Source organism: Chiroxiphia lanceolata, chromosome 1 (assembly GCF_009829145.1).
Source record: "Chiroxiphia lanceolata isolate bChiLan1 chromosome 1, bChiLan1.pri, whole genome shotgun sequence".
NCBI lineage: Eukaryota > Metazoa > Chordata > Aves > Passeriformes > Pipridae > Chiroxiphia > Chiroxiphia lanceolata.
In genome coordinates, this window is record NC_045637.1 from 2,795,686 (window position 1) to 2,807,939 (window position 12,254).

At 46.3% G+C, this 12,254-nt stretch overlaps 1 protein-coding gene across 12 annotated transcripts in view; it reads right to left on the reverse strand.

Annotated features, from left to right (window-relative positions):
* Positions 1-12,254, reverse strand: part of ADGRB1 (adhesion G protein-coupled receptor B1) — a 290,959-nt gene that overhangs the window by 55,958 nt on the left and 222,747 nt on the right. For all 12 annotated transcript variants that reach the window (XM_032681110.1, XM_032681148.1, XM_032681138.1 and 9 more), the window contains 2 exons: positions 7,476-7,578; positions 3,083-3,233 (listed from right to left, as the gene is read on the reverse strand). In XM_032681110.1, the coding sequence (XP_032537001.1) occupies positions 3,083-3,233; positions 7,476-7,578 (254 nt within the window). The remainder of the gene's footprint in view (positions 1-3,082; positions 3,234-7,475; positions 7,579-12,254) is intronic.

Below are 12,254 nucleotides of genomic sequence, written 5' to 3' on the forward strand. Positions count from 1 at the left end.
TGGCCAGGACTCCGCCAAAAATAGCAACTTGTTCTTCGCAAAGTGCTTCTCTGAGACGTGATAATTATGCAGAAATACAGGCTCAGGCTGTGAACTCGTCAGATCCAGGGACTGGTTTTACCAAGGCTGGGGAAAAGCCTCAGCTTGTGCTGAAAGCGGGTCTGTACAAGTAACAATTACTAAAGGTAGCAGCTATGTTGTGGTAGTTACACCAAAGAGCATCATAATCAGAGGTACTGTGCTCCTTCACCTTGGGAGAGCTGTCTAACCAAAGTCAGATGTGATAAGAGTGAAAAAAAACTACATAAAAAAATCAAATTTTTAATCTATTTCTTTGCTTATTTCAAAGGTATTTATTCCCAACTGCTCTGTTCCATGTACCTTGTGTGGTGGAGGCAGTCACTGCCAAGGTTTTGGGGGCTTTCTGCAGAAAGTGGATTTTACATTCACAATTCCAAATAAACATGGCTAAAACCTCCTTCAAAGAGTTTTGTATTTCCAGGTAACAAGGGAACAGGTCATGTGCTCATCATGTTCCACTGGAAAAGATGTTTACTAATAACTACAAAAGGCCTTTACTGTTATTAACAGCTGAAGCCCCAGAGCCTGAGCTCTGGCAGCACTAAAAATCCAGTTGTGGAAACTATGACATGGTCATAAAAATATTGGCAAAAATATCTCTTCTTTACTGGGGCTAAATATGATTAATTATTTCTAGGGAATAATTTATCTGCCTATTCTAGATCATAGAATCATAGAACATCCTGAATTGGAAGGGACACACGAGGATCAAGGAGTCCAACTCCTGACCCTGCACGGGATCACCCAAAGAATCACATAAAAGTGCCTGAGGGTTTTGTTCAAACATGGACGAGAATTATCAGTAATATAAAATAAACATGAGAACTTAAAAATCTAATTGCTAAAAAGTCTTTTCTGGAAAGACAAAGTTGCACAGCCAAGAGGAGGCCAAAAAAAAAAACCCACGGAATGAAATCCTCTGCAGTTTCAATGAGCTCCAGCTGACAGCAGCTGAGGACTTGGCAAAGACGTCTCCAACGAGGGCTTAGAGAAATGTTAATATGCAGAGGGGGAAAAGGGGGGAGAATGAGCCCATGACAAAGTGAATTGTGCTAATTATTTCAGATTATGCTCTTTAAAACATATTTTCGGCTTCTTCCCTCTTACAAGTGCCATTAATCCCAGCTCTACAGCTGAAGTCTAGCAGGATGCTAAATATCCAAAATTCCCTTGCTGCCTTAATAGACGAGAGTGTTCTTCATTCCTTGTCCTAACCTACTCCAAATGGTTATTATGCATCATTTATCAGCAGTGCATCCTTGCTCAGAGCTGACTACATTTTACTAGCAGTGCAAATTAAGCTTCTACACATGTAGGGATATATAGATTTTTTTTTTTTTTAATCTGTACAGACTACAAATGTGAATGCTGCTCATCCAAAATTCCCTTGCCTAACAAGCCCCATCTGTCCCAGCTTTTGCAGATCAGAAAAAAAAACCCTATTTTATTACCTAGAAAAGCTATTAGTCCGTTGCATTTGATATCCCTGATGTTCCCTGAGTCACAGAGGAGGTATAAACACATGCATGAACACACACAGGCTCGTGCAGCCTGTGCTCTGCAGGTATGTGGTTGATGCTGCTCCTGCCACACACAAACACTGTGTTTTAATAACACAATTTATTTTCCACGGTAAGCAAAAGCTCGGGAGCGAAAACTTAAAGGGATGCAGGTGCTGGGACGAGGACGGCTCTTGATGTGCCAGAATAAATCACATCAGGGTGCTTGGTAAGCATTAGAAATCTCTTGCCTGGGGTGAATTGCAAGACTTCAGTAGTAAAGCGAGGCGCTAATAGAGCTCAGACACACAACACTTTCCCCCTCCCTTTCTTTCCTTCTCCTCCTCGCTCTTCAGCAACTTTTTGTTCCATTGCTCCTTTCAGACACGCACTTGTTATTGCTTTGAAAGCCCAGGTTATGGGTTTGTATTTGTTTTCTACTACAGAATGCATCATTTAGGGCTAATAAATTAAACATACGGCAGAGGCAGAGGGAGAAAAATTAGTTACAAGCGTCTGCACCAGTCTCGGAGTTTATTTGCCTACAAAAGGCGCCGCTGCCATGGAGACAGGATTTCAGAGCTCCCTTCACTCTGGGTTGGGTGTAGAACCTTAGAATCACAAAATCATTAAGGCTGGAAAGGACTTGTAAGATCACTGAGTCCAGCCCTTAACCCAACACCGCCAGGTCCACCACTAAACCCTGTCCCTAAGTGTCACATCCACGTGTTTTCCTGAACAATGCCAGGGATGGTAATTCCACCACTTCCCTGGGCAGCCCGTTTCAGTGCTTGACCATCCTTTTAGGGAAGAAATTTTTCTTAATATCCAACCTAAACCTCCCCTGGTGCACCTTGAGGCTGTTTCCCCTTGTCTTATAATTTGTTTTCTGGGAGAAGAAACCAATCCCCACCTAGCTACAAACTCCTGTCAGAGAGTTGTAGAGAGCAATAAGGTCCCCCCTGAACCTCCTTTTCTCCAGGCTGAGCCCCCCACAGCTACTCCTGGTGCTCCAGACTCTTTCCCAGCTGCATTGTCCTTCTCTGGACACACTCCAGCTCCTCAATGTCTTTCTTGTAGTGAGGGGTTCAAATCTGACCCCAGGACTCGAGGTGTGGCCTCACCAGTGCCAAGCACAGGGGGACAGTCACTGCCCTGACCCTGCTGGCCACACAATGTCAGGATGCCATTGACTTGTATCACGTACCAATGGACATATTCCACATGGAGAAAGACAGCAAGAGAGAAAAGGAGAAAGCAAGAAAGAGATCCAAACCCAGGACAAACCACCCGGAGCACACCCTTTGAAAACTCAGCTCGTCTATTCTGTGCGACCCTTGGGCGCACCGGGAGCTCAGAATTTATGGCTCTAGATTGTGTTATTTATAACTATTTCAGCCCCTCTTGAAACCCCTGAAAGGGTTACAAGCACCCTCTGCCAAGCCTTCTGCAGAGTAGAGCAGCCTGGACCCTTCTGTGCTCCTCAGCCCCAGGATCCTCACCCCATCCGAGGCACAAGAAGCGCTTGCGGATGATGCGGTTCCGTAACCGGCCCGTCACGGCCATGTAGGACTGCCAGGCCTCGGTCAGCACCCAGCAGAAAGAGGACAGGAAGAAGAAGTGCAAGAAAGCCGCCACCAGCGTGCAGATCACCTGGGGAGAGAGAGAGGAGGAAAGGAGGACACGTGAGAGGAGCAGCAGGCGGAGAGAGCAGCGTGTAGGAGAGCGGAAGGCGCGGGGAGATGATTCCAAACCAGGCTCTGGAAGGCAAGGTCGTGGAGTCAGGACATGAGAAGACATTTTAGGACGAGGCAGTTTCCCCCACCACCTTTGACCTAGCAAAGGACCAAAGTGTTGGCTGCAAATTTAAGTACTACATGGAAATTGGCTGCTTTTAAACATGAGCTCTGAGATAAGCCCATAGTTAACACTGAAGTCATAGAATCAAAGAATTATGGAATGGTTTGGGTTGGGAGGGACCTTAAAGATCATTTAGCTCCCACCCACCCCCACCACGGGCAGGGACACTTTCCAATAGAAATCTGAGCTTGTGTTCCATCCTGGTGCTTTCTTGGCTTGAGCAAGATATACTTAATTTCCAAAAGATCAAAACCATTGCCACGATCCTTTTTGGGGGGTTGGGGGGTGCAGAGTAGTTAGTAAACCATGCACTAATCTCAGCTCAAAAGGTTTGCAAAGTACCATGTCATTGGCAGCTGAGCCACAGAAACGAAATCAGAGGAAGGCAATTTGGATGGTTTCCCTGCCAGGGAAGGAGAGCTGAGTGAAAGAGTTAAGCCATGAGAGCCGGGTGAAACCACGGCTGCCAGGGGCTGGTAAAGGACTGCAAACATGAGGGCAGGGTTGTCCAAGAGCACAGAACTACCAGCAGCCAGGGAAAAGGGAAAAAGAAATAAAAAAAAGGGGAATTTCATAATGGTGAGCTCTACTACTCAGTGGGGAAATCTCACAAGGGAAATGCAGGGAGCTTAAGCCATTTAAAATTAAACTGGGGAAAGTACTTGCAAATGCATTATGAAGAACAATCCCGGAGTGCCAGGGAGATGGACTGGAAAGCTGACAAGCTCGTCTTTGTTTTAACTCAGCAAGGCCAAATCTTTCACTGGTGCAAATTGGTGCCGCTCTGTTTAACTCGGCCAGTTTTTCCCCCATCTGTGAGCTGGAAACTGTGAATCAATGTACTCGGGAAGAAAACGATGGGAAGAAACTCCAGCGGCTCCCGAGGAGAAGGGAGAGCAAACAGACTTCAAAAGTGACTCTGGATAAAGTAGTGGCTTAAGGCATTTGGGGGAGGGGGAGGTTTATAATCAAGGATTTCTCTCCGCTTTGAGTTGTATCAGGAAATGCGGACTTTGGGTTTACGGTCAATGAACCTTTCTCTTTTTTCATCCACCAGCAGCTTTTAACTCAGGGCTCTCATGCACAGAGAGGCTTTTATCCTGATTTTATCGGATTGCTCTCCATTCATACACCGGCACAGCGCCACGTTATCAGAGGTTGTGAATAAAAGCAAGGCCGTGCGTTCTTTGAGATAGGAACTGTCTTTTTTGTTCCATACTCGCACTTGACACCAAAAAAACCTCGGTATTCTGCCTGTAAATGGATTCTAGATGACGGCTCAGGACAAGAAACATGGCTTGGTATGATAATTTCCAGTAATTTTTGCATTGTAAAAGAATCCTAAAAAGGTGGTTCCTATTCATCAGCTTACAAACCTACATAAAACAGTTACAAATAGAGGATGCTTTCTGGAATGTTTTGGGTTTGTTTTTTTTTGCTAATATCAGATATGATACTATTCATGTCCCCTTCTTGATTTTGTTTTGAACCAACACGGTACTTCCCGGTTTACCAGCAGTTTATAAGAGGGGAGAGAAAAACTTTGCTTTATAATTTTACACCAGAGAGAGACACATTTTCTGGGTGTTTTTTCTTAATCAGGTAGTTTTGACAGAAAGGGGAGGAGAAGAAAGGAAGGCAGGACAACAGAAATAAGCACATCTCAGCTGGACATGTATAAACCCATCGCCTCAGCTGAACTTGGCCAGTGATGGGCAGGCACATATTTGCTCCTGCAAAACCTCTGCTCCAGGTTCTTCCTTCCTCGTGGGCAAAAAAATAAACGTCCATGAAGGGCTAAGCACAGGGATATGATGTCCCAAGCCGTTGGAGAAAGATCTAGCAGAGCTTGTCAGCCTGTCAAGGCCATTAGCCCTTGTTTTCCTTTAAGAGGAGAAATCTGTTCCCTTGCAGCACCCAAGCCATGCCTCTGAGATAGCGCCTGTTCTCACAGCACGCATTTCTTTTGTATCGGGGTATTGCTGACTGTAATTTTTTTTTAGCCTTTTCCCAGGCCTTTCATCTTCAAAAAGCTTAACAAATCCAGGCGTGGAATCCTGCCTTTGAGGTTACACGGATGGAAATCAAGGGAGAATTTGACACTTCCAGGGAAGCCAATCCCGTGGAAATCCTCCCGGAGTAAACCGCAATCATAAATCAATCACCGACACTTTTAAGATGCTCTATTATCAATAATTGAATGTGAATAAAATCTTAATTTACATTCCTTCGTTTCTTATCTGTATAGTTTTCTTTCTCTATTCCCTGCCAGAGACTGTTTACTAGATGGTTGAGAGGAAATCCAAGAATAACCTTTCTATTTATGGTGTTTCATGCATATGTATGTGCAACGAGCTAATCTGCCTCACGAAATCGCTGCCGGGAGCTTTGAATCCCCACTACCAGCTCTGATGGTGAACACCCTGATTAATGGGACAAAAAGCACCAGAGAGAACCTGGGCTGTGCTCTGCAGGGGGTGGGAGAGGTGAAGGAATCCACCTCCTTCCACGAGGTGAAGAGGAATGACCAAACCATGGGCGAGCTGTGTTTTGTCATCTCGAGCCTCCCTCAGTGTTGAAAGGAAGATCCCAGCACGCATTTGGAGTTGCAGACAAGGCACCCAGGGAAAACAGGAGCTTGGGTCACCCTTTCTCCACCTCTTGCCAACCCTGTGGGCCACAAGAGACAGCTCTGCTTTGTGATTGAGTTTGTGAAGGGCACCTCTTTAGTGGGAGCAGAGTTGTCTGGCTGCTTGTTTCCACACTTCTCTCACACACAAGATTCAAGTAGCTGGAAAACTTTCCCTAAAACAACCTATCCCTAACCCAAAGGGGTCTCCACAGAAATGAGTCTCTGGGATTCACTAAACCCTTTGGCTTCCCTGCAGAAACTGTAGAATCACAGAGTGATTTGAGTTGGGAGGGATCTTAAAGAACATTTCATTCCAACCCCTCTGCCTCGGGCAGAAAGACTTTCCACCACACCAGGTTGCTCCAAGCCCCATCCAACCTGGTCTTGAACACTTCCACAAATGAAGCATCCACAACTTCTCTGGGCAACCTCTTCCAGTGCCTCACCACCCTCAGACTGAAGAATTTATTCCTCATATGCTTCCAACAGTGACAGCAAGTTCTGGCTGCCAAAACAGGGACTCAAAAAAACCCAGTTGGTCACTGGTTACTGTTCAGTAATAACTAATGTTTGATTTCTGATTGTGATTTTGGCAGCAGAAGGAGTGGAGGAGGTTTCTTGCCTCACTTTTTTTGGCTCAACAGTTATGATGGTTGGAGCATTTGGGAAGATGGGAAAATTTACAGCGGGAAAACACTGATGATGAGCAGCGATTTGTCATTCCAGATACCAACAGGGAATGTGAAAGTGCTTCACACACACCCCTCCAGCTGGGTCTGTAATGTGGGAAGGCATGGATGTGCAACCAGTGCACATGGCTTGGAAAACCACATCAGATCTTGCCTGTCCTGCTCAAGTCACCCTGGGATCTGCACAGAGTCCCTCGAGGCTCTGCAGTGTGAACAGGGCATCTGGAAATGCTTCCTGCTCCAAAAAAGGTGGGGTTTTTGTGTCTGTGTTCATCAATATCTGCCAAGTGCTTCAAGCTCAGAGTATCAAAATTGCTGGAGAAATATATGTAAACCTGAGAGGTTGTTTGTTTGTTTGTTTGTTTCTTTAAAAAAGCCTTTTCTCTATCTGTCTTCGTAATATTTTTTTTTTTTGAAAATAAAATGGTTAAAGCCCTGCAAAACACCACGGTTCTTCACCGTGCCATGTGCCAGCTACTCTAGGCAGATATTCAAAAATATCACATTGGTTTTAATCAAAGCCCTGAGGATGCTGACAAATTATCAAAGGGAGAGCGAGAGAGAAAATTGAAATCTGCCATTTAGCCGTGCCTTTGACATGTCGCTAATTAACAGATGGAGGAAAAACGAGGAAGCGCTGCCTGAACGGATCATTTTGATGCTAAATCAGGGGAAAAGCCAAACAAATAAACAAAAGCCTGACTCATCTCCCACCTTATTCCGGGTCTGGGTCTGTCCGATCAGGATGAGGGCGTTGGAGGAGATGATGGAGAGGCAGAAGTTGATGAGGATGACGGAGCGCTCGGAGCGGATGTACCTGCAGCGAGAGAAGAGGGGGAGGGAGACCCACCCTGTTACAACAGGCACCAAGTCACCCCTAAAACCCACCAACCAGGTGCAGGTTGCTCTGGGCCAGGCTCTACACAAGGCCACGGCAAGGGGCTGCGCATTTCCTGCAGATTTTGTGTGTTAAGCAAACAAGAACAAGGGGGAAAGGCAGGGGGAGGAGGTCTCTCCACCATCCCCCCTCAATGCTGGAGTTAGGAGCCAACAAACTAGGGGCCAGCCTAGTCTGAGCCCCTCCTAAGACAGTAGAGTGCTGCAAGTCTTCTTCAGCTCTGCCTACTTGGAAGGGGGCTTGAAAAGGAGCTTAAAAGAAAAACATACAGGCAACACACGGAAAAGATTCCCAAATAAGAAGAGCCACAGGCATGCTGGCCATGGAAGCAGATTACGAACACATGCGCCTTCACAACAAAGTGTGTGTGGTTCAGCATTCCCCTCCCTTTAACCTAACAAGGCATCCTGAAGGAAGAAGCATTTCTGGCTTTTTTTTTTTTCTTTTTTTTTTGTTCTAAAAACACTTCTCAGAACTAGGCCAAACACGCAAGTGCAGCCGCGGGTCTGGGACATGAGGGATATAAGTCGAGAAGCCGTTGCCTTCAGCACCTTGCAGGAGCAAGGGATTTGTCACTTCTGATTTGCAATGTTGCAGCACGGCCCTGACTTGCTGCTGAGGTGTGGGCACGACAATTAATTCAAACCACTGGCCGTGGAGGAAAATTTCTTTGAAGGCACTTTTACGTACCTAATAAAATGAAAAAAAAAAAAGAAAAGGGAATTGCAAAAGTGCAACTCCTCCAGGATTGACTCGGGGTCTCACCACACCAACACTCACACACGTGAGTTGTCCCAGTGATGCAGCAAAGGCCCTGCCTGAATACCAGATGAGTGAAGAGTAGGTGCTGATGATTATATAAATTAGAAACAGATGTATTAATCAACCAGCTCATCCCTGGAGGCTAATGCAGGATTATTTCCTATATTCCAGCACGGCAACTATTTATGTTGGGAATTTAATTTCATTAATTAATTTTAGTGCAAGTGAGTTGGTCGTGCCTTGGCTGCAGAGTTTTGGCTTCCTGATTAGGAGGGCAGGATGAGTTTACTGCACGTGTGTGTTCTGCCAAGGGTAAGTCTGTGCTTTAGACCCAATGAAGGCTGTAAAACTTTTGATTTTAAATTTTCTCTGAGTTTTGTTTTCAGACAAACATGAATATGAGGATATGATTTCCTGGATACAAAAAAGTCACTGGTACAAAGCAGCGAACTGAACTTCTACTTAGGCTGTTGGAAATCTGGTTTAGGGGTAATTCTCCCTGAAACTCACCCAATCCCAGAACAGGCTAAAAGATTTAGGATCCCAGCTCAGCTAGAAACTAGATTGACTGCCTGCAAAATTTGCTTCTGGTTCCTTTCCTGGCCAATCTGATCCTGAATTTCTTGGTTTCCTTGAGCTCAGTAAAATGCTGTGCATCACCTGCATCCCATTCCATTTGTGGCTGGAGGGTACTGAGTCATCAGTCTATCTGTGCTTTGATTGTGCGAAGTAAAACATCAAGCCTCCAATCGGCAGCTTCTAGGGGGGTAGAAAAGGAGATTTGGACTCTGTCCTGGTGGGAATGAGATGTAATAAATCTGTGGAGCAACACTATGATCCAACTGGTGCACTTCAAAAGCCTCCTCTAGTCAAAAAAGGTAAGAAATTAATATAGTCTGGATGTGAAAGTAAGGGAAGATAATCCAGCTGTCCTCACACTGTTCCCACCTTAAACCTCCCTAAGCCAAGCTCTCCTTTCTCCCTGCTTCCCTTCATATACTGAGAGTCCATCCTGTTCCCAGATCCCTGAACATCCAAAGAACAAGATGTGGGTTGGCAGTGAACAGAATCACAGAATCAGAGTAATTTAGGTTGGGGAAAATCCTCTCGAGTTCCCAGTTCAATCCTATGCCCCAAAAAAAAGCACTAATTTCAAAGTCAGATCAGGCTTCTCAAGGTCTTGTCCAATCAAGTTTTGGAAAACACCAAGAACAGAAATGCTGCCACCTCTCTTGGATGACAGCATTTAACTGCTCTGGTGGTGAAGGATTATTTTTTATATCCAGCTGGATCTTTTCCTGCTGCAGCTGCTGCCTCAAGACCTTTCCCTGCCTACCTCCACAAGTTATTCCACTCTCCTATGACTCCTTAACAGCCTCCTCTTCTCCAAGCCAACCCTTCTCCAAGCTTGTGACACCCTTTGGCATCACGTTCTCCAGCCCCCTAAGCATCCACTGGATTTGCTCCAATCTCTTGTATCAGGGAAGTCCAATACTGGACAAACTTTTCCAGATGTGGCCACAAGAGTGTCAAACACGGTCCAGGTTGTTAAAGAAGACATCAAACAATATTGGCCATAGAACCAACCCTGGCCAGAAGCAACAAGTTCCTGATGAGGCTGCAAACCTTTGACCATTGCCCTTAAATCCGGCAGGAATTCCATCCAGCTATTAAACCAACAATCCAGTGCACAATTCCCTGGTTTGGATACAAGGGAGACTGTGCTAATGGCCTTGGTAACGTCAAAATACACACCACCTACTCGTCTCCACCGTCCATGTAACCATCCATCCCACCACAGCAGGGAAACAGGTCAGCCAGGCACAACCTGCCCTCAATAAATCCTCGCTGTCTATTCCCAATCACTTCCCTGTCCATCATTTTGCTTGGAAATAACCTTTCTAACTCCTTGTTCTTTAATCAGCCCAAGGGCTGTGTAGGTTGACCAGTCAGTTGTTTTTCTGGATCCTCCCCCTTGCCCTTTTTAAAGGTGGGTGTAACATTTGCCTTCTTCCAGCCGTCAGGAACCTTCCCAGATGACAGAGTGGCTCCACAGCTACACCAGAGAGCTCCCTCTCTGCATCCCATTTTGTCCCATGGATTTGCAAGTGTCCAGATAACCTAAATAATCCCTGTCTCTCTTTTCCTTGGCAGTGGGGAGTACTTTCTTCCCTGGATTTTGCCTCTGTGTAGGAATTTGGGTGCCTGGGAGCCAACCTTGCCAGTAGCATAAGGCAATGAAGGCACTGGGTACCTTCACCCTTTCGACTTCCCTCTCCATTAACCTCCTTGTCCCATTCCACACCAAGCCAACACTTTCCTGGGTAATCCCTTGGTGCTGATGAACCTACAGAAACCCTTCCTGGTGCCTTTCACATCCCTCTCCAGTTTCAAAGGCAGCTGAGGTCTGACCATTCTAATTCAATCCTGCATTCCTGGGCAATTCTTCCAGAGTCCTCCTTGGTAGCCTGACCTGGATTCCAAGCATTTCCTTGCTATGTTTCAGTTCAATCAGAATGTTGAGACCTCCTGCCATGCTTGCTTTTCTCCTTCCATTTCCTCTTCCCCAGCACAGGATGCTCCACAGAAAGAAATCATCAATACTACCCAGTCCCTCCGGCCAAAGAAGTCAGGAGCTCATATCAGAGAGGAAAAAAAGCACACAACTTGATAGGTTTTGCCAGAAAACAGATCTCCAGCAAGGACAGAGCTACTCCAGGGTGCTGTCTTGCTACCCCTTTGGCTGATATATGGACTCTGTCTACTTATCAAAATATGCTGTACTCAGCCACAAAAGCAGGGAAAAACTCACTGCTAATTCAGGGAACTTCTGCTCTGGCTTGTGTCCTAGAATCACAGAATATCCTGAGTTGGAAGGAATCCACAAGGATCATGGAGTTCAACTCCTGACCCTGCACAGAACCACCCCAAAAATCCCACCATGTGACTGAGAGTTGTCCAAACTCTTCCTGAGCTCTGGCAGCCTTGGTGCTGTGAGCACTTCTCTGGGAAGCTTGTTCAGTGCCCAAACACTCTCTGGGAGAAGAACCTTTTCCTGAGATCCACCTAAACCTCTCCTGACACAGTTTCACCCCACTCCCTCAGGTCCTGTCACTGGTCACCAGAGAGGCTCCCCACATCCTGCAGCATGTGGGGAAGCCCTGCTCAAGCTGAGACAGACGGAAAAGGTGGGAAAACCCTGCAGTCTGTCTCTCTGCCCCCATTAGACTCCCCTGCTCCCACAAACACTGAGTCACTCCTGCTTTCTCACTGTGTGTACACACATCCCTCTCCTTGCAGTCACTTACTCATTCCTGCTGCCTCCCACCAGGGCCATCGAGTGCCTCAGCACCTCCAGCACAGGCAGAGCTCCGGGGTTTAAAGCAAGTGTTAAAAGCCCCTGGAGAGCTCATTGACAGCCACTAAATCAATCCTCAGGCTCTGCTGGGCAGGGAGAGAAAAGCTCCCTGTGTTATCTCCCAGTGATCCAGCTCTCCCCCAGCTGCTGCCAGGGAACAGGGGTTGCCGTGCCCCACATGCTGATGGGTTGGTGGATGAGCTATTCAATAGCCAGCATCGATCTCCAGGCTATGGAAAGGTCACTGACTCCAGAGGCTGTTGAACCACGATGAGTTCAGGGACAGAAAACGCATCCTGAAATACTACCGTGTCAAGGAACTGCTTGAAAGGAGTGGCACAAAACAGAGCTCGGAGGAACACAGCACTAAGTCATTTCACCTGTTCTGACCCTTGAGTAGCTGGAGCTTTTTTTCTCCCCAGTTTTTCATCTTCACGCCGGTTTTCAAGGGGGAAGATCTTTTTTTTTTTCTTCT